Source organism: Xenopus tropicalis, chromosome 7 (assembly GCF_000004195.4).
Source record: "Xenopus tropicalis strain Nigerian chromosome 7, UCB_Xtro_10.0, whole genome shotgun sequence".
Taxonomy (NCBI): Eukaryota; Metazoa; Chordata; class Amphibia; order Anura; family Pipidae; genus Xenopus; species Xenopus tropicalis.
The window spans coordinates 28,611,788-28,638,817 of record NC_030683.2 but is presented as its reverse complement, the minus strand read 5'-3'; the positions used below and the strand labels follow the sequence as shown (position 1 = coordinate 28,638,817).

General features: G+C 39.9%; 1 protein-coding gene across 1 annotated transcript; it reads right to left on the bottom strand.

Annotated features, from left to right (window-relative positions):
* Positions 1 to 356: 356 nt before the first annotated feature.
* On the bottom strand, positions 357 to 27,030 carry pcgf6 (polycomb group ring finger 6). The gene is made up of 10 exons (XM_002936805.5): positions 26,699 to 27,030; positions 24,356 to 24,455; positions 22,495 to 22,591; positions 22,176 to 22,231; positions 21,711 to 21,770; positions 20,643 to 20,751; positions 16,411 to 16,438; positions 14,054 to 14,152; positions 6,157 to 6,243; positions 357 to 833 (listed from the first exon to the last, which is right to left on the bottom strand). Exons 1-10 carry the CDS (start codon positions 26,891 to 26,893, stop codon positions 777 to 779), a joined length of 888 nt encoding a protein of 295 aa, XP_002936851.2. The 5' UTR covers positions 26,894 to 27,030; the 3' UTR covers positions 357 to 776.

The following is a 27,030-nucleotide window of genomic DNA, read 5'->3' as shown; positions in this document are numbered from 1 at the left end:
CTAGCAACTGTCACAATGATAAATATCTAGCAGTTTACATTTGATGGATAGGAGAAGGCCTGAAGGTCACTTTTGCCAAGGTAACTTTGTGGAGATTTGCTTGATTTGGTGAGAAAAGCATTTTGGGAGAAACTGTGAGCCTGCTGAAAATTGTACAGGTATAGGATCCATTATCTGGAAAATATCCAGAAAGGTCCTAGAAATTCATGGCGATTAGCCTAGATATATTGGGTAACATTTCCACAAACTGGGAATAGCAGTGTTAAGTCAACTGTATTCCAACTTCCCAGGATCCCTCTATCTGACCAGGGACTTTTACCTTTTCTTTGGCAAATTATAGAAACAACAATGAAGAATAAAAAGGCTATTTTTTTTTTTTAATTTTAGAGGCATCATTTCATTTACAAATCTTCTCTTGAGATTTTATATATAGAAAGGAATCTGCATTATAAAGTCTGCATTCATGTTCCAGATTACATCTGGCAAATATTTACAAACAAGTATTGTTTTAGAATATATTATAGAGAAATCATATTTGTAACCAACATCCCATTTCCTATTCAGTAGCCTACAGTGCATTACACACAAAAAGCATCTTCAGGTGATATTCATGTATGGATCCATTACTCCATAGGCAAGCAGTCTTCTTTCTACTGAACAGCTGGAGTTTTCCTTCAGTAAAAATCACTTCTTTAGTAGCTTGAAAGGTGCAATGTGTAACAATGTGGCGTTCATAGATTTCTCATGATTAAAGCCGTCTGTGAGTGCAAGGCTCCTCATGTAAGTGAAAGCGGAGACAAAACCAAGACAAAGTGAAGGACAAGTAAGCCATCCTGAAAGAAAACACATTTTGTTACTGGATTTTAAAGAAAACAAAAAGCAAAACCCAAAAGCATTTTATTTCAGATGCTGACAGACAAAAAAAATAATCATACCCGTTGGGATACAGAATATACAAGGTAACGAGACATGAACAAGTGTCAACACTTAAAGAATGCAGCTGGGAAAGTGGCACTGATTGCATCTTATTTACATGCGATTGGTTTGCAATCAGCGCAGCCCAGCAATTTGCATGCATGTCACTCTCTGTAAGATAGCAATGTCATTCTGTGGATCAATGATAATGTGGAGAGCAGGGACAGGGGCACACAAACATCTCTTCTCTACCCTCAATGTCTGCACGTGTGGAAAGGAAATACATAGTGCTATGGCACCACCCACCTTGTTGCTTGTGGAATATAGGGGGCATGGAGCGAGAACACTCATAACCAGTGGATTCATCATCACTTGTATCATGTATTATTGCTAATATTTACTTCTATAGCGGAGCTAAATAAACCCAGCATTCCATCTTCAACAGCTTAAGTGCCATGGAGATGTGCAATGTACGGTCAAGGTTGTATGTACAGTATATTGCAGGTAACCTGTGCTATGCTATAGTCTACTGCAGGAAAATGAGGGGGCTGTGCAATATACTACAGGGACCTTACAACTGATAAATTACATCAACAAATACATATGCACAAAGTCTATAATTTCTGGATTCAGCCAATTACCCAGTCTTCTACAAAGCATTTAGTGGAATACCAAATATGAGGCCCATATTTAAATTGGAGAAAAACTTAATTGTATAATACTTTGACCCCACTAAGGAGTGTACAGAAAGCCCTTTTCTTCCCATGAGCTTCTATTAACTATATAACCATATAATTCATAGATCAGTATATTCCTCTGAAAAGTAATGTTTAATGTTAAGAGACAACAGACACCAAACATGAAGATTGTTTAACTGAATAGACAATAGGTATTTTTATCCTGCTTTCATTGGAGCAGAAGGCCAACTCTTTAATGCAGTGAATGCTCCTCTGTTCAGCCATCTTTAACTGTGGCCTAAGCAAAGCCTCGCCACCCATCCCATTGTTTTCAATGCAGCTATAGAAAATATGGATTCCTTACAATTCACCTAAGGTCACTGGCACATAAGGAGATTAAGCCGGATCGCTGCAAGTAATGTGTATAACTTGTAAAGATCTAAAGCTTAGGCAAGAGGCAGCCATTTTCAAGTGATTTGTACAATAGGAAAGGCATAGACAGCATATCTATGTGCCAGTACTACTGGCGCTAAGCAGTTTCCTGCACTGATAAAATAAAAAGGAAAGGACATAAGCTGCTGTTATGTGATGTGGCCTAGAATTACTAAGCAAGGATTATTGCTGCTGCACAACTAGGTCAACTATGTAGTACATCAGTCAGTATATTTTTACACTGGAGATGCCCCCACCTCCCTCAGCTTGCTTTAATAATGTATGTTGTAATACTGCAAATGGCTCTCCTTTCTTCTACTTGCTTTCCCTTGAGCTCAGCTGCCAGCAGCCTGTCGGGTTGGCACAGGCAATAGCCAAGCCTCTGCCATAGCAATACCTTGTTAGATATCTGTCCTTATTCACTTAGAAGGAAACAGGGTCAAAATCAGCCTGTGTATCTGCTCTGTATATAGTTGAATAAAAAAAAAATTATACCTTAATAGTGTTTCTAAAGCAAACGCCACAGTTTTACCAGTGCAGGACAACAATACATTATATTTTATGTACTTTAAAAACACTTTCATTTTTTGGTGTTGCTATTTCTTAAAATAGCAGTAAGACCAAAGCATAGCATATAGCAAGTTGCTGACTAATCCATCATTTTTGACCCAAGAAACAGAGGGATAATATGCACCCAATTCATTTTTCCTGCCCACAGGGCAGTGTTACTATTGTTAGATTTGCTTTTGCTGCAAGCCAAGGATCTTTAGCTAATAAACTGCTCTGCTTCCATCATTCAATGTTTGTTTTTTTGTTTACCTACAGGCAAGTGTCTTGGCAGAGAAAGAAAACTGTCATAATATTGAAGTAATATGGTTTCACTAAGAGATAATGTATGTCTGAATGAGCAAAGATAAAAGGAAAGAAAAATGTGTGAAACATGAGAGAGCTTGTGGTGCATCCAAACACTAAAGAGATTTATTGCCCAAGAGCCCCGGAACTGACTTGCAGCACATAAGGAAAGATCAGGAAAGTACATTGGTACCCCTAATACCTTTGTTAGATGAACAAGAGAATATTAAAAAAGAAAAAAAAATCCCCTGATTTTTCATACAATTTATAGGGATACTGTCATGATTTTTATGGGGTACTTTTTATTTCTTATATAGCAAATAATTCACCCTACCATTTTCACATTTTATTCTTGAAGCAACAAATGTATTTTTTCAAACTGTATTATTGGTGTGTAGGCGCCATCTCGGTGCATTGTGCCTGAGCTTTCAGAAGGAGCCAGCGCTACACATTAGAACTGTTTTCAGATAACCTATTGTTTCTCCTACTTCCATGTAACTGGAGGAGTCCCAAGCAGGACTTGCTGCCATGGCTTACTACTGTTAATAAACTCCAGCATCAGGGGAAGTTTGTGCTAAAATGATTGGCTGAAGCTGTTTAATCTCTCTTTGTAAGAATAACATTACATGCTTGTATCCAAAGCTAACACCTGTATATTAAGGCAGATGACAGACGGGGAGATAAGTTGCCCCACGACAAATATTCCATAAAGTTTTGTTTTTTTTTTTGGTAAGTGAAGGGAAAGACATTTTTGCTTTCTTTCACAACTTCTGGTAATTAGGCCAGATCGATACAAGAAATGCGTTTTACTATCAGGGATCCAAAGGTAAGTGAAGACATTTTCTGGAGATTTGCAGTTCGCATTAGTACAGATTTACAGTGAGCTGAATTTTTCCTGGGTGACAGCACCCTTAGCATAGAAAAAAGCAGGAATAGAGACTGCACAAATTTTGGCTGGGGAGCTTACCCAATTTATTCTGCCAGTGTAGCACAAAGAATCAATGTTTCGGGGGGACACTCCCTCCCTCTGTCAGGATGACAAAACGTTGATTCTTTGTGGTACACTGGCAGAATAAATGGGGATAGCTCCCCAGCCAAAATTTGCTTGAGTGCAGTCTCTATTGCTGCTTTCTTCTGTACATTGTTGGGGTGTTGCCATATGTCTAGGAGACTTTGCACCACAGAAAACTGCCTAAAGGAGCCTGAGAAAACACAAAAAAATGCTCTGGTGGAGCACAGGTATTTTAATAACATGGGTGCAGACAATTAACTTGCCACAAAGGAATGGCACTTTCTGGTGTTATCAGACATACAACATAGCCAGAGATGAGAAACACCTTCTATAATCTGTTTGTCAAAAATCTATATAAATGAGCCCAGAATATGCACCCAGCCATGCCCAGTATGTGCAGAGCAAGCACTCTCCCAGAAACAGATGCATTTTGATGTGTATGAAGGGGAGCAGGTGGCCTGTTACAGGAGGGCAGATGTGTGACTGACAGGTCTGCACCCAAAGATGATTTGTTAGCCCAACATTCAGACACACAGACACCCTGCCATGTATTATGTTTATCACATCCCTCTCAGTTACTTTGCCTGCTTCCAACAGAGACCCTGCTCACGCCAACACCCTCTCCTCCGAAAGCTGGCAGATTAGTCATTGTCACCTTACACGTGAGATCACACTCCTAGCAGGTATTTGCACAACTATAGCTCTAACTAACAAGAGGGGATAATCAGCCGCACCTAGTCACTGAAATAAGCAGAGAGACTGGGTATATGAATAACACAATGCACACACAATGTATGTATGTAGGTATGGGATCCCTTAATCGGAAACCCGTTATCCAGAAAGCTCCAAATTACGGAAAGCCGGTCTCCCATAGATTCCATTTTAATCAAATAATTCAGAATTTGAAAACAGATTTCCTTTTTCTTTGTAGAAATAAAACAGTACCTTGTAATTAATCCCAACTAAGATATAATTAATCCTTATTGGATGCAAAACAATCCTAATGGGTTTAATTAATGTTTTAGTAGACTTGAGATATGGAGATCCAAATTACGGAAAGACCCCTTATCTGGAATACCCTTGGTCCTGAGCATTCTGGATAATGGGTCCTATACCTGTACACATATTTTTTAAGTAATGCACAGTTATGAAATCATGCATCTGACAGCAAGGGGTGTTTTGTCCTCCCTAATCCAGTTAAAAGGGATACTGACTTTTATCATTACTGCAGTTCCATCTCCAGGGCTCAATATTCTCAGAACAGCATTTATCTTACCCTGCTTTCCAGCCCCTTAATCTTCTTGGCAGCTGGGTTGTACTGCAGCCCAATTTGCCCAAGGGGAGGCTGCAGACTACACCCACTGGAAACACACTCATGGGCTTTGCCAAAAACTGCATCAAATGACCAAATAAATTCATTTTCAGAATAGCCAAAACTTTTGATGTCTCTAGGGACCCACATAAATAAGGGTTACAAAGCCACTGATATCTTCGTTTCTACTTGGCTTTGTCTGGGTTTGCAAGGTGCTCCCATCATTAATACATATATAGGCATAAGGGGTATCTTTATAAGGCTGAATTCAGGGACAGCTGATGGCTAAGCATTGTTGAAGACTACTAACTTGCTAAGCACTAAGTTTTCCATTCAAGCTGCCAACAAAGCAGCAGCTGAAACTTTGTAGCGTGTGTGCGACATGGAGGTGTTGGGGTCAGTGCCATTCCCTTTCCTTGTTCTCAGCTAAAAAAAAAAAAGCCAGTAACATGTTGCAACAAACAAGCAAACTACAATGAGGCTCCTGGAGCAATTTTTAGCTTAACTAGTTTATACCAAGTATTGGGCCAATTCTTAGCCCCTACACTGGCATCAGCCTTCCCTTGTGCCTGCACTTGGAGCCACTGGATTTGCCTGGCTGCAGATACACAGAGAGGATTTCCGGTGCAGAAATATGCATTTTGTGCAGAAATCCACACTGTGTGCCTGCACCCAGGACAACACTATGGCTCCAGGTGTGGGCACAGGGAAAGGCTGACGCCAGTGTGGGGGCTCATTCTAGGCCTGCAGTTATCCACAGGCAGAGAATCAGTCCAGTGTGGCATTAGTCTATGGGAAATTGGAAGAGACACCTCAAGATTTATATTGGATGCCTTTATCACTTAAGCACTTAGCAAGCACAGCAGCAGGCTTGGGAACTGGGAACATTACCAGTGTGTGTGTGTGGGGTGGGGGAAAGCAACATTCCAGCATTGATGATAGCAAAATGAGGATACCTGAATGGCTTTTTCACCAATAGCACTAAGAATTTCTTTCAGAGTCTGAAAGTGCTCCAGCAAGTGATCTCCACATATAATGTCTACCTGCAAAAGAACACAATTCTACATTACTTAAGTAGGACAAACATTTAGGTTGTGAAGTTATTCATATAGATTTACACTGCATACTTAAAAGTACAATATTCAACATAAGGATATAATCAAAGTTATGGGGGGAATTCACAAAAGTGGAGATAGCCCTTTTTTGGAGTAAAAGTGGTGGAAAAACTGGTGGAAAACACTTTCTCCAGATTCACAAACAGAAATCAGCCTAAATTCTGACTCAAACGCCACTTTTCCATTTTTGGTGAAAGAAAGACAGTTTACAGAAACTTTTGTGAATTTGTCGTTTAAACGACATTTATACGACATTTTAACAACATTTTCAAAATGGAGTAAAGCTCAGTGTAACTCTGTTAGATCAATTCTAAGCTCTTCTGTTTTGTTTTGTTTCACCCAGTCTCCATTTCAAACCTAAGGTAGGGGCCCCATTGGGGGATTGTTAACATATTAATGGGGATTTTTTGACTATTGTAAGGGGAAAAGTTTCTGTCTAACCCTAGAACAATAGGTGCAAAAGGCCTCATTAACATTTTATAAACAGGTAAAACACTGATTATAAAAAGTTCAATTTATATGTAAAAAGTTTTTACTTTTATAATATATATTATTTATATATATAAAAAGTTTTTACCTTACATTTACATAATATTAGCTTAATCAATGAGGCAATAATAACATTTTGTGTGAATATATTGTAAACATTTTTATTAAAAGGAAAAGTAAAGCCTCCCAGGCAAATTTTTAGTTTTAAAAGCAGCAGTGCCCCGTCTTTAATCAATTCACTGACACTTTCCCCATAGCATGTCCTGAACTACAGAGCTGCTTGACAGCATTGGTCCCAACCTGTTCCCAGCAGCCATCTTGGGGATCAGCAAACAGCACATGCACACTGGCACCCAAACTGGGATATTGGGGTACAAGGTTGGACCGGCCCCGACAGGGCACTGGATAAAAACCCAGTGGGCCCTAGTCCTGTTGGAGCAATGAGTAGGGGCTAGAGAATAAGGTATTTAGACCCTTAAATCTTGTTACAGAAGTGGAATTACACAGAAATATAGAAAAAAATGATGTATAGTTTCCCTGTGCAAACTAAAATTACCCCTTAGGAAATGCCCCCAAAGTGAAATGGCAAATGAAATGCAAAATCCTGCTGGTAAAATCCTTATTCCAAGGCTCATGTAGATTTGGGACTAGGTTTGATGGCACCGACAAATTTACTAAAAGCTAAAGGCAGATTCATAAAAAATGTCGGGAAAATGACAAAATCTGAAAACTGTCTGCTTAAAAGACAAATTCACAAAAGTGGAGATAGAGGTTTGTGAATTAGGTGGAAAATCCCACAAATCTATCTTCACTTTTATTTTGTCTCAATCTCACCACTTTTGTGAATTCCCCCCATCAATGTGTTTAATTTGCTCTCAGTTTAACCCTGCAATACCCAGGACTGCCCTGCACTAATAGGAATGAATGGGAATAAATGTATTTAACATTTGCCCAGTTTGTGTTGCGACCCCTGACCGGACAGTGTTCTGGCAAATGGAACCTGACCGCTTTATTATTCATTTTGTATAAAGATGCAAAGGCAATTCGCTGCTCACAGTTCATTAGTAATCCATTTAGATACATGAGCCGTGGCTGCTTGGGAATCAGTGTAGTCTGCAACATACTCAATACTGGGGCAGTTGTCTAAATGGTTAGCGTACCCCCTGCTGAACTATATACTGGCTGAAGAGTTACTGATAATGCATAGAAGTAGAGTGAATCTCCTCTAGCATATACCAGCAGGGGATAACAGATAGCGCTCACAGGATATCTCCTGTATTACATACCAGCTGGGCACTATTATACGGCTCAGGGAATATCTCCATTACTCTCCTATCAGCTCCCCAGTGTAGATTCTGTTCTATGATTATTTCCATTTATCCTAATCAAATTCCCAAAAATAACCCTAAAATGCACTTGTTACTGCTGATTTTAGCGGCATTGGTGGCCCCATTGTCCCTGTGCTGTAGCTCAGCTCACCTATCAATTGGCTTCTTTTTGCCAGTGATAAGAAACTGATTTTTCCTGTGACAGTTGATTTCAGCTGCCATGGACAGCACCATTCCCTTGAAAATGCAAAGAGGATTTGTGGTGAAATGTAAATGCAGCCACTGAAAAAAAATCTGGACAGTCGCTCAAACCAGCCTATTTCTAAAGGCTGATATCATTGTGATGTTGGGAGGTTACATGACTGTGCCCAGGGCAGTCATGAGGTCGGACCCTGGGGGGAATCGAACCCTTACCCCGTCGTCACAGGGTGGTCTCCCTACCACTAGGCTATCCTTCCTCCTCCCACTTATAGGATGTTTTTTATTTGCTACATAGTGGCAGTTGGTGTATCCTAACTGAGTGAATGAAACACTCAGGGTTAAAGCCTGCTGTTTGCTCAAGACCTATATAACTAGGGGGACTGTTTAATAAGTAGGGAGAATGAATCCTCCATTTATCAACATTCTCTGAGAAAGTTGATAAATGAGCCCCGGGGGGGGGGTGTCTCTTTCTAACCCTAGAACAATAGGCGCAAAAAGCCTCATTAACATTTTATAAACAAGTAAAACACTGATTAAACAAAAAGTTGAATTAATATGTTTTATATAAAAAAAGTTTTTTACCTCACATTTGCATTGTTATGCTAGTTTTAGCTTAATGAATGAGGCAATAATAACATTTTGAGTGAATATATTCATTTTTATTTATAGGAAAATTAAAGCCTCCCAGGCAAAATTTTAGTTTTAGCAGCAGTGCCCCCTTTTTAAAGGGGACATATACCATAAATTTTAACAATGCACTAAACCATGTACAATAGAAGTAAGTGCTTTTATTTTAATACCTTTGGGTTCAATTATGTCACCCCCCCCCCCCCCCCCCCCCCCGGCTACAGCACAAGCAGAGAGACACAGAAGGAGGTTGTGTATGCAGCTCTCATATAATGGCAGTTTTAGGAAGTAAAATGCTTTCAAAACATCTTTCTTTCTGCATCATTTCACATTTTGAGGGAGGATGAATATTATAACTGAATATGAACTTTATATAAAATGTCTCCTTTAATCACTTCACTGACACTTGTCGCAACTAACCTGTGCCCCTAACGCATGTCCAGAACTACATTGGCCCCCACCTTTAGCTGTTCCCCGCCACCATCTTGGTAAGCAGCACATGCACACTGGCACCCAAACTGGGATATTGGGGTACAAGGTTGGAGCGGCCCCCAACAGGGCACTGGATAAAAACCCAGTGGGCCCTAGTCCTGTTGGAGCTCTATTCACCGGGCATGTTGGTGTGTGGGCCGGATTGCTGCTGACCAGTAATGAGTAGGGGCTAGAGAATAAGGTATTTAGACCCTTAAATCTTGTTACAGAAGTGGAATTACACAGACATATAGAAAAAAATGATAGATTGTCCAGAAAAAAATGATGTATAGTTTCCCTGTGCAAACTAAAATTACCCCTCAGGAAATGCCCCCAAAGTGAAATGGCATATTATGTGCAAAATCCTGCTGGTAAAATCCTAATTCCAAGGCTCATGTAGATTTGGGACTAGGTTTGACGGCACCGACAAATTTACTAAAGAGCTAAAGGCAGATTCATAAAAAAAATGTCGGGAAAATGACAAAATCTGAAAACTGTCTGCTTAAAAGACAAATTCACAAAAGTGGATAGATTTGTGGGATTTTCCACCTAATTCACAAACCTCTATCTTCACTTTTATTTTGTCTCAATATCACCACTTTTGTGAATTCCCCCCATGGAGTTGTAACTCATAACCTAGTGCCAAGGCGTCTAAGAGGCCCTTGGTGCCTTGCTTTAATTAACAAGGACCAGGACATGGTGTTAGATAGTAACTGTTTTCGAGCTAAATAGTGATGGTTTGGTCATGTGTTCTTTATTGAAAATATGAGACAGAAATGTGTGTGCCATCAATTCATATGTTGGCCATACACGGGCAGATTTAAGCTGGATGATTCAGCCCCTTCAGATTGAGTCTGTGGCTTATCTGCCCACTTATGGGGCCCTCTGATGGGCCTACCCACCCAGTATCAGCAGGTTTAAAAATCCTGTCAGGGGTGAAGACTGCATCAGCTTGTTAATGCGGTCCCTGAGTGGAAGGCCTGTATCCCTGTAATTTTGATCCAATTGTTTGTTAGATATAGGGGAAAGATCGGCTCATTTGTTAATGTAAGGTTACAAAATCCACCCAAGAGCTAAACACTTGAATACATTTAGCAGTCTGCTGTTTTCACAACTTGCTGAATTTCATGTATAAAACATTTCATCTCTTAATGCAAAGTGGGGTAAAAAAATCTGTTTTTGAAATTGATTTAGCAAGCTGCCATGGTGCATGACAAATCTTATTTGTTAATACAGTTAGTGTGTGTGCTATGTAACTGTGCTTAAGCTTTTTAAGAAATAACCCTCAATAAAATAAAAAATGAAGCCTTTAACTGGGTTATAATGACCTTTAAAAATCTCTTCATGTAAGAGACCAAATTTAACATGTATGAAATGAGAAAGATGTGTGCACTAGTTTGTTAGATCATACATGTATAGGATTCATTATCCTATGAATTCTGGGGGAAGGCCATATGGTAGACTGCATTTTAATGAAAAAATACGCATTATTAATTCCTTTTTCTCAGTAGTACTAAAACAATACCTTGTAACTGATCCTAACTTAAATATAAACGAATCCTTATTGGTGGGAAACTATCCTGTTGGGTTTATTTAATGTTTTTTTACTTTTTTTTTTTTTTCTTATCGACCTAAGGTATGATCCAGAAACCCCACATCCCATGCATCCTGGATAAAAATAATACACATTTTACGGTTCAGTTGCTAAATGGAAAGGTGGCTATCTATGCTAACCATGTCCATAGCCCTGTTCCACAAAGCTTAACTGCTTACACCTTAGGTAAAAATCTGCGCATATACGACAGCCCTGAAGAAAAGTTAAGTCTCCATGTTTATTTCCCAAAATGAAGCTGGAGACAAGAGGATGAGAGTAGACTTGTGGTTTGTAAATTCATCAAAAAGCATGTGTGGAAAAATACACCATACCCCTTTTTATATAATCTAAGGATACTAGCAGTCACCCTGGATTTAAATAACCTCAATAAAGGATTTCTGCGCCATGGAACTCTTCAGTGACTTCTAATATTTTTACATTTTACAGCAAGGGTACATTTTTCCCCATACATACATAAATAATGTACAAAAGGATAAAAAAAACATTACATAAATGCCTCTTTTAAAATGGTTAGCAAGCCAATAATAGAGAATTTTAAAAAGCTTAAAATAAGGAATTTATAGCAGCTGTCAGAAACAAAATAAAAAAAAGATGTGACAAAAAAATTCAACAGCATAAAAAATTACAATATAGTGAGTTTATTCTCTACCATAAACCAAATAAAAGGAACTTTACATACATACACAAAAAAAATTGCTAAATTATTCCCAACTAATGTGAACTGAAAGGGGCCTGGAGCATGTAGTATTAGTAAGTCACATTAAGCATTGGCTATGCTTCTCTCTGCCTGCGTTTTGTACATAGGTGGAGAGAACTGGATCCACTTTCACCAGTAACTACGTGTAGCTTCACTGACAGGCACAGCTTCCGCCTGAGTGCCACTACATAGAGCTGATATTGCCCCATAAAGTGCAAAAGCAGGCATTTTCAGACTGATCTCTGTTCAGTGTAGCTGCACTCAGGCCGAAGCTCTGCCTTTCAGTAAAGCTACACAGAACTTAGGAAGAAAGTGGATCTTCTTTCCGCCTGTCTACAAAACGCAGGTGGAGAGAAGCAGAGCCAATGCTTAATGTGACTTTGGCCTTACTTCAGCAATTCATTGTTAGAGGCATATATGCTGTATATGAAGTTGAGTAACTAGAGGCAGAGGAACATTGATCTAACAACTAGTTTCTTTATCCCAGCATCTCTGTCCAACCATATTCATTACCGACCCAAAAAAATCTGAGTGGTAAAGTGCAGTACTCACTTTCAGCATAGTAAAGGGCAATGAACTGGCTTTGAACTAAATGATTTCCCCAAGTAATATCACAAGTATCAGGAATGTGTATCAATTGACAGCAGGGGGCCCCCCGGCTAATCCACATCGCTGCACTGCCCTAAATTTTTTGCACTGCGCACTTGATTCATGGGGGGCCCTATATAAATAACTTGTATGGGGCCCAAACGTCCTGATGGCAGCCCTGGATTACTGTCCCTACTGCCTGCCATAGGGCAGGCGTTAAGAACAGGGCACACTGGGCCACCAATGCTCCTTATTTGCCTATCTATATGAGAAAGTTAGGTGGGGGGGAAGCCTACATGCCTCTATCATTATTATTCATTAATTACATTACACAACAGGTAGCAGCAGGCTCAGACTGGCAATCTGTGGAGTCTGGCAAATGCAGAGGGGCTGCTGTAAGATGCCACAGACCAGTGGTCCCCAACCAGTGGCTGGGAAGCAATATGTTGCTCACCAACCCCTTGGAGGCCAGATTTGGTTGCATTAAAACCAGATGTTTACCAGTATGTAAAACCAGGTTGCTTACCAGACCATATATAAGAAAGTAATGTGCTATTCAATGCACTGACTTTTAATTAACACATTAAATCAATAAACTGCTTATTATAGATTAACCTGAGCTGGTTATGTTGCACACAAAAGGGGGCATGGCCAATTTTTTTTGTACTGTGCACTTGTGTTCCTGGGTGCCCCTATATAAAGAACTTGTATGGGGCCCCCAAACGTCTTGATGGCGGAGCTGCTGCTATCTTCTCATTGTTCTGCTGATTGGCTGATAGAAAGTGGTTGATATCACTCCAACTTGCAGCTCAGCAGTAAAGTGTGACTGAAGTTTATCAGAGCACAGGTCACATGGCTGTGGCACCCTGGGAAATGAAGAATATGGCTAGCCCCATGTGAAATGTCATTATGCGGCCTCCCTATCTAGACCTAATCATGAAAATCTTGCAGCAATTACTGGTGATAAAAAGTCACAGTTTTTATGGATTAAGCTCTAAACTCACAATATAATAAATCTGGCCCTTATTGTCAGTTTTTAAACGCCAGCACTAGCTAAGGCAGTCTCTTTGGAACCTTTGGTAAATATGGTCCATAGTGCTTCTGCCAGGTAATACAATTGCTTAGAAGGAAACTGACAGAAAATCTTAAGGAATACTGTCATGGAAAAAAACATGATTTTTTAAAATACATCAGTTAATAGAGCTTCTCCAGCAGAATCCTGCATTGAAATCCATATTTCATGGGGCTAGCCATATTCTTCATTTCCCAGGGTGCCACAGCCACATGGACTTGTGCTCTGGTAAAAATTAGTCACACTTTACTACTGAGCTGCAAGTTAGAATAATATCCCCCCTCCCCCTTCCTGCAGCCGATCAGCAGAACAATGGGAACGGAGCAAGATAGCAGCTCCCAGTAGGTATCAGAATAGCACTCAATAGTAAAATCCCAGTCCGGCTTGGGACTCCTCCAGTTACATGGGAGTAGGAGAAACAATAGGTTACCTGAAAGAAGTTCTATGGTGTAGCGCTGGCTCCTTCTGAAAGCTCAGACTCAGGCACAATGCACCTACGCACCAATATTACAACTAAAAAAATACATTTGTTGGTTCAAGAATAACATTTTAAATGGTAGAGTGAATTATTTGCTATGTAAACAATGTAATTTAGAAATAAAAAGTACCCCATAAAAATCATGACAGTATCCCTTTAAGTGCAGGCTTACCTGACACGTTGTGTTAAGCTCCATCTTCCTTCTTAGAAATTTCTCGACATGTCCAATAGTTGCTTCTCCTGAGACACGAACGTATTTCTTTTCCAAAGGCTGCAATAATTCATAAAACAATATTTGGCTACTTTTCCTTTCCATGAAGTGTCTCTGCACAAGGCTACAGTTATAATTACTTCCCAAGGCAAGTTATGGAAACCATATTTGTATATTTATGGAGAACACAATATTATATGGACACATTTTTATAGTCTTTTTTATTGCTTGTAATAAAAACATTAACAAAAATAAAGGAAAACTAAGATAAACAAATGAAAAAATAGGTGGGTTTGCACAGTTCATTTCTTTTTTGGTTTTACATGCTATTATCAATAGAAGGCACAATGAAGAATACCATTGCAATAATACACAGCGATAAAATATTGGTCTTAATGTGGGGTGTCCTCCAAATCTAAAAAGAGAGTGCAGCCAACACTGCCAAACCTGGTCATATTTATCGGGCATACCCCTTATGGGTGTGTGGCAAGGTGAGATGCTCCTGCAAAAGGTTTTTCCACACACCATTAATAGGGGGTCACCTGAAAGCCATTTAAGAGCAACACGAGCAAGGAATAGTGATTTTCATATTGAGGTTCATATGTAATGAGGTTTAGTAAGGTGTGTTACAACCCCAAGTAAACATATTTTTAGAGATACCTGGACTGGGATTGTAGTAGACACAGATAAAAATCTGCAGACATTACTCCAGAATTGAGCAACTGCAGGGCAGCTCCCCATAAGGTGTTAGAAATTTGCACCTGGTGATTTAGGACAGTTATCGTTAGACCGCATGTTGGCTTTACACATACAAACTGGGGTAATATATGCCTGGTGTAGGATAAGTATTTGGATGAATCTAGTCTTGGCATTAAATGATGCAAGACTGGGGGCTTCCGCTCACTCCTCAACATCCAGGTCTGGGATACAAAGCTCCCATTTGTTTTTAAAGTTACCTGCAATGTGTTTTCTTTTTCTTAACAGGATAGAATAAATCTATGAAAGAGGGTGAGTTATGCACATATATTTGCTAAGTAGTCCAGTATGTTTTCCCCTGGTGATTTAGAAATTGGGACAGGAGACATTGTCCATTGGGCCCTGGCTACATGTTTGATTTGGTTATAATGAAGGCACGCATTTGGAGTTACATCAAAATTATATGGACATATTTTAATTCTATAGGGTTATTTTGTCCATGAACACACATTATCTAAAAGGTCTACTGAAAACAGGCAAATCTCACTAAATTTAGGATTTTTCTATATCAAATATAAACTTGTTCATCTGAGCACTTTTGCAATTTACTTTAATTTTTTTTTAGACCGTTTAAACAATGGCAGGATTGTAAGGTTGATGGTACATGGGGAGGGGGCAGTCCCAATTGTTTATAGCAAATTAGTAAGAACAGCCCTCCACTGATTATTACTTGCCTGGACCCTGCTAGTCCATTCACAGATCAGGCGATTGTCACTCAAAAAGACATTAATGAGTGTTTCTGATCAATAATTGCCTGACCCATGACTGCAACAGCAGGGTGCAGCCAAATTTTGTTTAGGTCAATTGAGAGGCAATGGGCAGGCAAAACACTGGGAATCTCCATTGCATTATAATGCATAGGAGACTTATGGCTTAGCTGCTGAGGTGATGGTACAAGGGTTCATTGAATGAGCAGACCATCAACAGTGAGAATGCACTATACATCACTATATAACTCACTCAGAATCCTGATACTGTACAACAGGGATCCCGACCAGTGGCTTGTGAGCAACATGTTGCCCACCAACCCCTTGGATGTTGCTCCCAGTGTCCCAAAACCAGGGAGTTATTTTAGAATTCCTTGGCTGAATAAAAACAAAATGTACTACCAAATAAAGGCCCTGTAAGCTGATAGTGTGCATAGAGGCCCCTAATAGCCAATCTTAGCCCTTTTTTGGCTCCTCCATGAACTTTTATGGTGCTTGTGTTGCTCTCCAAGTCTTTTTACATTTGACTGTGGCTCACGAGTAAGAAAGGTTGGGGACCCTTGCTGTACAACATTCCCCCAGTGTAGCACAGCATTTTGAGTATCCCTCTTAGTTTTAATACCACAAGGCTCTCACTCAACTCAGCAAAAGCATTCAGTATACAGTTACCAAAAGAAAGTTTGGTTTATACAGGGGAAAAATAAGCCACCTTTATCCAACCCACTATAAAAGTATGCTGAACAGATGCAGTGTAATCTCCTCAATAGCAGAAACAAAGCTGCCACCAAAACATTTTTGATTCAAAAATAAGGTTGGTTCCATGATATCATATTTTAGCATTGGAAAAAAAGTTACCTTAAAGCTTCCGGTGCCTTTTTCAGCCCTGGAAGAAACAAAAGTAATTAAAATCAATTATTCAATCAAGAAACCACAAATAGACAAAAGCAGATTTAAGTCAATATCTCCAAAGGCAGACACTGAATAATTAAACACTATATTGATTTTAGATTTAAAACTCATTTTATCCCTTTCCATTTTAGCACACAGGTCTTTTCATTAAATGTCCCATCTTGCCCTTTAAACCAATTTAATTTTCATACATAATATAGTGCTTGCAACACACATGAATCAGGTGCCATACACAAAGTGCTGCTGTGTTCAGAACCCCGCTCCCACCTCTCACCTTGCACATTATTCCAACGCACAAGTTAATAAACACTAGCAGACACATAGCATGGTGCTATTCCAGCACAAGGAGCAGAGTGCAGCAATGCCCCAGACACAAGTGCAGGGCAATTTTGCACCCTTAATGAGGATATGCATCTAGGGCTTTTGTAAAGTTAAATCTTATCATATGCTACTGCCAGTGGTTCCCATTTACTGTAATTGATCAGTTTCATAGCAGTTTCATTCCCATTATCAGGAAATCCATTATACAGAAATCTTTAAATTACAGAAAAGTAATCTCCAACCGACTCCATTTTAAGCAAATGATTTTCTTTTTCTCTGCAGTAATAACACAGTACCTTGTATATGATCCTAACCAAGATGTAATTAATCCTTATTGGAGGCAAAACAATCCTATTGCGTTTATTTTATGTAGTCATATTTTTTAATAGACTTAAGGAATGAAGATCCAAATAACAGAAAGACCCCTTATCTGGAATACCCCAGGTCCCAAGCATTCTGGACAACAGGTTCCATACCTGTTGTCTGTTTTAACCGTACACATCTATATCAATCTCCTGCATTTATAAAGAGGATACATACCACAGTAGCAGTAACAGAAATCATGATTTAAACTCCTTTATAAGGTTCCTAAATGCTGCCATTCTGCTACAGACAGGTATTACCACTATAATTGTTAAGTACTTGGTAAAGGTTTTTCCACAGGGAAAGCTGTGATCTCTTTTATTGTTGTGATGTAATATATTATAATGATTTAAGCCATATACTTAAAGAACATTCCCTATTCCACCACAACTTTATCATAATGTACAATGAAGTCTGTGGCATCTAGGGATATAAACTAACAGAAGATTGCTGAAGACATGTTCTGAGTATGGAGTACTTTGCTGCCCTCTTATGGACATTTAATGAACAGCGCTATATGACTTATGAATGAAAGTCTTGTGTTGGCTACACGCGTCCGTGTTAGACAACCTAATAGATATAACTTTGTGTGATCACAATAAGTGGGATATGATTTAATGCTGTGCATCCTTTCACAGTAATAAAAAGAAAAGTTTGGAGAAGACTTTTTTTTATGCCCTGAATCAATGGTCCCTACACTGCAGTGCACGGGGTCCCAATACAAAGGAAAAGCAGCCTATTCTGAAGGCCTGTCAGTGTGAGATTTCGGGTGTGAATGGTTATTACCATTTTGGACATTCAAGGTGTCAGGGTAACCGTTAAGGACATTTTTATATATCCACAACCATGTAATGCGAGTGTGGAGTGGGTACTGGAGGCCCATAGGTCGGATGTGGCCCTGAGCATGGGCAAGACCTACATATGCCCTTTTTTGTATGACATTGTTTTATAATAAAGCCCCTCTTAAACACAAAAATAGGGCACAAATGGCCCATGGCATAGAATCACAGTGCTTATACAGTCGTGGACATTAACCAAATTAGGTCAGTGCTTTTATTTTTTTTATGTACATTTTGTTACTTACACCATGCATGTTGTTGTGACGTCCCTTATAGTGTGTGTATATATAAGGAACATCACTTCTTACATGGCACTTCCTAAAGCAAACAGTATAAAATATATACATTTTGATGTTTTGGACCACCACAGGGGTTTTAACGGGACTAGTGTAAGCAAGCAGAACATATCTCCTCTAGCATCACAATTACATTATTCATGCTTAAAAGCTAAAGCCAGTGTGGTTGTTAAGCAACTCATTGGTGTATTGCCCAGCATTAATACCATGCCACCAAAGTGTGGCATTGATAATCAAAGCCAGAGTATGCACTGGGGCTGTTAAACAAAATGCTGTAGGGCCGATAAAAATAAGCATAAACCACTGAAATATAATGGTGTTATCACAAGCCAAGGTTGAGGAAATCATAGAAAGTACAGGTATCGGACCCCTTATCCAGAAACCCATTATCCGGAAAGCTTCGAATTACGGAAAGCTCGTCTCCAATAGACTCCATTTTAATCAAATAATTCAGAATTTTAAAACTGATTTCCTTTCTCTGTAGTAATAAAACAGTACCTTGTGTACTTGATCCCAACTAAGATATAAATAATCCTTATTGAATGCAAAACAATCCTATTGGGGTTAATTAATGTTTTATTGATTTTTTAGCAGACTTACAGTATGGAGATCCAAATTACGGAAAGACCCCTTATCTGGAAAACACTTGGTCCCGAGCATTCTGGATAACGGGTCCTATACCTGTACTCTAAAGTTATGACAATACCTGGAACCAGAGAGACATGCATACATCACCAAACAAATGCACTCATTTTGGCCAAACTAGTACAGGACATTCACTGGCCCTCACATATAGTGGCACTAAAGAGGGAATGGCATGCAAGGATATTGGATAAAGTGTGTGGTGCCACTTGAAACATCAAGGTTAAGCTTGCACTTTGAATAAAGTCTTTTGTTGGCCTTGAACAAAGAGTAATGAAGTGTTTTGACGGAGTGCATGGTTCCTAGACATGCACCCTGGGAGTCTGAAATGTGAATAGAATGTTTGTATATTTCATTCCAGCATGGCATGCTAGGGCGCAAGAGAGAACAATAAGTAGCATAGGGATCAGTGGGAACGAACAATAACAGAGAAACTAGAAAGGTAAGTGTGAGAACAAACTTCATGTTGGTTTGAAAAACGTGAAGTCACTGAATGAAATCTGATTGGCTGTTGTTGGCACCACCCAGTTTTTCTAACCTTGTATCACGATTATATAGTAAAACCCACCAGCAGTTAAAATTTCCCCACTGAAATAAATTAAAGAAATGTGAATGGCTGTTGATGGCTCCGCCCACTTTTACTAACCTTGAACTGCGCAAAGTTTGGGAAGCCTGATATAAATAGTGTGAGAAAGGCAGCATTTTAAAGTCAACAGGTAAAATATGATTGGCTGTTGTTGGCTCCACCCACTTTTTCTAACTCTGAACCGCATTTACCGGGTGACTAGCTCTACAAAGTTGGGGAACTTAGTAATAATATTTAAAGAATGGCAGCAGTTTAAATTTAAACGTATAAAGTCTAGAGGTGCAATTTGATTGTCTGTTGTTGGCTCCGCCCACTTTTCTAAGGTTTGTCACCCATCGACAAACTGTGCAAAGTTTAGGGCAGTAGTTAAAATTTCCATACTGAAAACAATAAAAGAAATGTCATTGGCGGCCCCGCCCACTTTTTCTAACCTGGAGTACGTAGTCACCCAGTGACTGACTGTGCAAAGTTTGGGAACCCTGCATCAAACCAATAAAATTCAATAGGTGAAATGTCGCTGTTTCTTTCAGGGTGACCATGATTATGTTATTCAAGTTTGGGGGGTGTAGCTTCAAAGCTGTAAGAGTGGCAGCAGTTTGAAAACCTTCCCTGTCAAAGTCAATGGAAAAATTGGGGTGTTTGGAGCGGCGCCACGAAAAGACGAGGTTGGGATCAATTAGAAAAGCACAAGCAACCTGCTCCTCTATAGGGCGAAGAAGTGTGGAGAGTTTGGGTGTTGTACCCCTAAAACTGTAGGAGGAGTAGCGTTTAGAAAATGGGAGGTGCTAAGAATAAGAAGCGCAATAATCTGAAGTCGAAAAACAGTATGCTGCGTTTTTCAACCCAACATAATTATTTATATATTTATTCCCACCAACAAAAAAATAATTATCTAAAAAGGCCCCAACTTACAGTACCCTAGAATACACATTATTTTGGTATTAGGTCAACAGTAATGAATTGTTGTGTTAATTAAATATGACCAAGCCAGCTTATCACTTGGCTGGGCAGAAAAATGAATCATACCATTTAGGATCCTCAATGATCTGGTTATAAAGGTAGGCCAAAAAAAAAAAAGTATCATTACCAATACATTATAAAGCATGTGACATTTTTTTTTTAAATGCTGACCCCATGAATTCCAGGAGCAACGACACATCCAGCTCTGGTGGGATACGGAAAACTGGTTCTATTGTTTTTTTCTGTTTTGCACGAGAACTTGAAATAGGCTGTGGAACATCTGTAAAATAGAAAAGGCAAAAAATCAAACCTGAAACCATACATATTTAGTAAGACAAAGACACTGTTTATTTGAACTCATATCTAAGAACGTGTGAAAAGGGCAGTAAGTTAGGACAGGGGGTGACTAATTAGTCTGCATTATGATGATAGGCAGCAAAAGATAGTTTCATGTTTATTGACTCCAAATCAAAACAAGCAACAATTATCACTGCTGAAGCCATCAATACATTGGCATGTCACTGTTTGACCAAATGGCAGCACAGCCCCCAGTTTGAGAAGCACTGGCTAAGAACTCAAATTCAACAAAGAGAGATGAGGTGTAACGGTAGTAAGGATTTTCATAAGTAACATGGAGTCTAAAAGAAGTAAATAAAATCCTTGCATACCAATGTTATGATCAAAAGATATTGGAATGGATTAGGACCCTTTCCTTATGAGGCTGTTTCTTAGCTTTCGACTGCCCAAGGATTAAAGCTCTATATAGCTTTTTTGGTGTGGTCACTGTCAAACAGTTTAGCAAGATGGGTAATTAAGTAAAGAACAGGGATAAATACCAAAATATTTCAATATCGATTGCGCCCCTACCACCCACCCCAAACACTATGTCAAAATTGGGCAAAAATTTAGAAAAACTTGGAATACCTCTGCCTATATGTGTAGGTTATCTGCAAAGTATGCTGAATATTGGATCTCTCCCCCTCTGCATGTTTTGGCTGAGTGGAACAATGCTTGTGTGAGCTTGTCCTTAGCAGAACAGCACATCCAAGCATCAGGGCAGAGGACTAGCAGAATGTCTCAAAGCAACATGGCCCATGATGGACAAATGAGTGGCAATTTCTGTGAGCTTACTGGGAAAATATTGGGGTCAATTATCAGCTTGTTTTAATAAGCCCTTTGCATAAAATCACTTGTTCTTTAAGTTTCAGTAAATGACAGCTGATTTTTCTTTTTACTTACTATGCTTTGGTACATCTAGGCCTCTTTCTTTATAAAATGCATACATCTGGTTTTTTTCTCCTAAAACAAAGATAAAAAAGTGTAGTTAAATTAAATACTTATGTATCATGGATAACAAGGTTATGTTAAAGTATTTACTTCTAGTGTGATCATGCATAGAAATCTCAATATAAGTATGTTTACACCAGGTAATACACTACAACCTTAATCCATATCTCATAAAAATCACCTTTCATATATTTTCTAGTTTGACTTTTTTTTGTGTATACTGTGTCTCTCCCCACAAGGGACTTTATCCTTGAATATTTATATGTACTTATTTATTATATTTGTCCTCCCAGTGTCAACTTTTCTATATTGAAAAATTGTACAGTTCCGCCTATCCTAGTTGAGCTTCATAAACTTACACATACATTATATACACACACACAGTAATACAATACATCACAAAACTGAGATACTTACTTTGTTCTAAATCGACTACTAATTTGAAGACAATGTCTTGTAGTTGTCTGTCCAGCCTACAAACACCAACAAATGCATCATTAGAACAGTGGAAAGGAAAGACAATATTATAAACATACATAGCATAGAAGAACTGAATCCAGAATGAATACAGGGCAAGCCACAGGGATCGTTTTGGTTCCATGGGTTGCACATCCAGCCAAGAGAGGCTGAGTCTGTATCCCCAAGCTTATGAGCAGTAACCATTGTTAGAAAGCTGTAAAAATAACATTCATTCTTAAATTTGTCCATGTTCTGAGTCTTACAAATGACCACTTACCTGATATTGTAAAGTGGTTGTGTCTGATGAACTACAATGTTGCACTTTGGACATCGATTGGTGTAATAAAAATGTTTTACTATACAACTTTTGCAAACTGTGAGGAAAAAAAAAAAGTTAAATTTACAATGAAAAGCTAAAAGGTGGAAAACCAAATTTGTTACAGCTAATTCCACATTAAACCTATATTATGAATATATATATATATATGTTGCAGCTGTGGCTTATTTAACAAAAGGCACTAAGCTTGCCCAGGAGCAGTAACCCAAAGAAACATATCAGGAGGTAGAATTTATTGGTCACTTGTTTAAAAGCAAACATCTTATTGGTTGCTATGAGTTACTGCACCTGGACAAACTTAGTGCCTTTTATTACAAATGGGGGTTAAATGTTTTATCAAATACAGTAACTAATGTAAGAAATGCATTAGAAAATATTTAATGAAAAAAATGATAAAGAAATAAAGTACAAGTATCCGGAAACCCGTTATCCAGAAAGTTCTGAATTACAGGAAGGCCATCTCCCATAGACTCCATTATAAACAAATAATTCTAATTTTTAAAAATGATTTCCTTTTTCTCTGTAATAATAAAACAGAACCTTGTACTTAATCCCAACTAAGATATAATTAATCCTTATTGGAGCCAAAACAATCCTACTGGGTTTATTCAATATTTAAATTATTTTTAGCAGACTTAAGTTATGGAGCTCCAAATTACAGAAAGATCCCTTATCCGGAAAACCCCAGGTCCCGAGAATTCTGGATAACAGGTCCCATACCTGTAGTAAGAAAAAACTTTTACAGATAAACCATATAATAGGACGATAACAGCAGAGAGTAATTAATTTTCTTAAACTGGCCTTTATTTCTGTTACGTAAGCAGAGATCACACACAAAGACATTAAATACATTGGTATTGGGGCTCATCTACTAATGTAGAAACTGCTGTGTTTTTGAGCAACAATTCCCTGACTTTGGAGTGTGGGCACAGAGCGGAGCCAATGTTGCCTAAAAAATGCAAAAGCAGACGTTTTCCAGGCCGACCTGCAATCTGCTCCATGTTGCCGTTGCTTTTTAACACAGGCACGTGGATGAGTGTAGGCCTGCCCAAAAAACGCAGAGCTAAGAGAAGAGGATATATGCACCGTGTGTCCTCACCCTTTATTGTTGTGTATGAAAAGGCTGATTAGAATGATATTTTTTCAGCATGCAAAAATAGATAAATCATTTGGGTGGAGCTCCCCAAATGCATCAACTTTGAAGTTTTAAATCATTTAAAAGTGTCAAGTTATTGCTTTGCTTCTTCTCACTCCATACTGTTGGATATCTTATGCTCAGTCCCCTATGCTGACTATGCCACTGATAGTACCACCCATCACATTTATGATTTAACATTGCTTATGGTGGTGACAAAAAGTAAAACTAGAAGGAGTGGAAGCCTTTAATGTGCAGAGTAACTGAGGATTGATTATGTGGCAGCTTTATCTGAACTACAAAGACAAGAATCTCTTGAAGATAATTCTAGGAGCCTTGGCTAATCTCCCCGCAATGCCATGCCACTGGAATGTAAATCGCCGGTGAGATGGCATACGCGGCGCTGCGATTTGCCTAAGTTGGTCGAAGTTTCCTCTCTAGGCAACTTTGCCAAATCGCGGCGCCGTGCATGCCATCCCTTCGACGATTTACATTCTAGCCGGTGGGATGGCATTGCGGGGAGATTAGACGCCCGCAACAACGAAAATTTGTCGCGTTGCAACTAATCTCCCTGTCTGTCACCTCCATAAAGGTCACGGCCCTAAAGAGGCACACTGATACCCTGAGAGCACTTAAGTACATCAATAGGCAAATGTTTGCACTTACATGTATGAAGGCATTCAGTGATTGTTGTGGCATCGATTAAATACCCTTTGCAGATTGAGCACAGAATGTAGGGATTTAGGTCAGTCAGGTTAATCATGTGCTGGAAATAAGAGAGATCAATATCACAGTTACACATACACTGCAGACAGAGAATGATGATGTAGTGTAATGAGGCTGCATGGCCACAAGACAGAGGACTGGCTGGCATCCTACAATATAAATTTCCTTGTGCGGTGGGCTCTCCTGAATAGCCAGGTAATGCAGCTAGTGGCAATTTTGTGTGCAATATAACCAGCTCACGTTAATAAGCAGTTTATTGATTTAATGTGTTAATTAAAAGTCAGTGCATTGGGGGCCAGTGGAGTTTGCCCCTGCCCTTAGGGAAGAATATTTTCCTGGGCCCGGCACAACACCGCCCTCTTGCCCCCTGATGGCAGCCCTGGGAATTAACCCCAATAAGGGCACTGGGCCGTGTGTGTGGCAGCGGCAGTGGGTGATGCATATGGAATGGCACGTGGCTGAAAAGTAAATAAAAATGCCAAATGGAATCATGAAAAGGGCAGTAACTGACACATGGTGGTGGGATGAGAATGACATATAAGGACAGGAGAAAAAGAGCTAAAATCAGCAAATAGGTGGTGAAGGTGGCACACAGGGAGAGAGGAAACCTACTGAGACTGGCGCACTGGGCATGAGATAAGGGTGTATCTGAGAGAGAGGCTGGGTTGCTATTGGCACTTGGGGTTGAAGAGAATGACGCAAGGGGAAAGAGTTTAAAGGTCTGGGACTTGTACTCTTAAAAGTGGGTGAGAGAATGGCATATACACAGAGAGAGGGAATGCCACTTAGGCTGGCACACAGGGGTGAGGGAGGAGAGAAAAAAGCCCAACAGTGGCACTTAGCTGAACAGGGATTGGGTGGGTGAAGTTTTAACTTCCCAACCAATCCCCATGCAGCTTTACTGGGGTTTAACATCGTGGCCACCAAGTATAGGGAAAGCTGTGTAGGGAAAAATGCGGGCACCCCCTAAGATGTTAAAACTCCGCCAGGCCCTGCCCCCCCCTGATGGTGGCCCTGTCTGTAACAGTTAAGTGCAAGTAAGTGTTGAGGAATTTTCATGCATGCGCAGATCGCCTGAAAAGTTGCGCTTTATCATGTAGGAGCTCCAAAGATGGTGGATGCAATAGGCTTGCAAAGGGGTAAACTACACAATGAATTTGCTACTTTTAAAAATGGTATTTTGAAAAATAAACGATCTTGGAGAGCAAGGGGATACTAATTCAATGATAAATTGTGGAAAAGAAGGGTATCCTTGCTCTTTAAAGGAGAAGGAAAGGCTAAGTCACTTGGGGGTGCCAGGGGTATCTGCAGCGAGCGCTTCCTTGTTCGCTCGCTTGCGCAGTAGAGTGAAAAGTCGAACTTTAACAACAAAGTTGGCTTTTCACTCTAATGCGTAGTCGCCGGCCCAGGGATTTCACCAACAGAAGAAACGCAGAAGGAGGAAGCGTATTGCTACAGGTACCCCGGGCTGGTGCTGATCTCTCTGAACAGGGGCACCAGCCCGGGGTACAAGGTAAGTGATTAAAGCCACTTGCCTAACATTTTGGCACCCCCAAGTGACAGCATTTCCTTCTCCTTTAAGCTGCCGATTCAGACCAAGTCCAAAGCTTATTTGCTCATGTATGGGGCCCTCTGACAGGACTTCCCAACCAATATCTGTTCAAAAATTGGACAAGTTTAAAAATCCAGTTAGGATGAGGACTGCATCAGATGCAATCCTTGCCCCAAGGGCCGGCATACTGTTGCTGCAAATGGTTAGTTTTCTCCCTCAGGCCAAAGGATTGGATTAGCCACCTCAAGGTGTGCATATTGGGCAAAGATCTGCTAGTCTGGCAACATATATGCCCAGGCACTTTTATTCTGCTTTAGAGGTGTATAATTCAATGGTAAATACCGGACTGTCTTTTTTTTTTTTTTTAAAAAAAAGGTATCTACATCCAATAACCATAACTGCACTTCTAAGACACACTACAATTTTTATTAAACATTTTCATTTATTTTAAGAAAGCAAATTGTAACTGCAATTGCAAAGCACTCCCAGTTCTGACTGTTGACACAAAGTAGCAGAAGGCAAGTCCTCCTCCAATTAACTTTAAAGCCACAGAAAATCTTGAATGTATGGATACTGCAGAGCAGCATGGAATTAATAGCAAAATGTGTTTGGGTTGAAGTTGCCCTTTAAGCAATGAGTACAGCGCAGCCACAGGTAGGAAGCCGCCAGTGCATAAGGGAAAGGCTTCAGTGCCAAGAGGTCTCCCAGCCCAACTACTCTTCCCCTCTCACCTCTTCGGCCTCGCCCCCACTGGGCTGCTCCCCTATACCTTCGTCATCCTCCTCCCCCTCCTCCTCGCCGGACATCCCTTCGTTTTCTCCAAACGACGAGCGCATTGCTTCAGGGGCAGAGGCGGCCGAGGGAGGCGCAGTGCCTTCCATCTCCTCTTCTTCGGAGGGAGCCGAGCCCCCATTCTTGCATTCCATTCAGCACTCACACTTACTGACCCACACTCACACTTACTGACCCACACTCACACTTACTGCACACCACTCAGGGCAGCGCGGGAGTTTCGTTCCGCCACAGGTGTTGCGCGCATGCGCCTCGCTCGGAATTCTGGGAA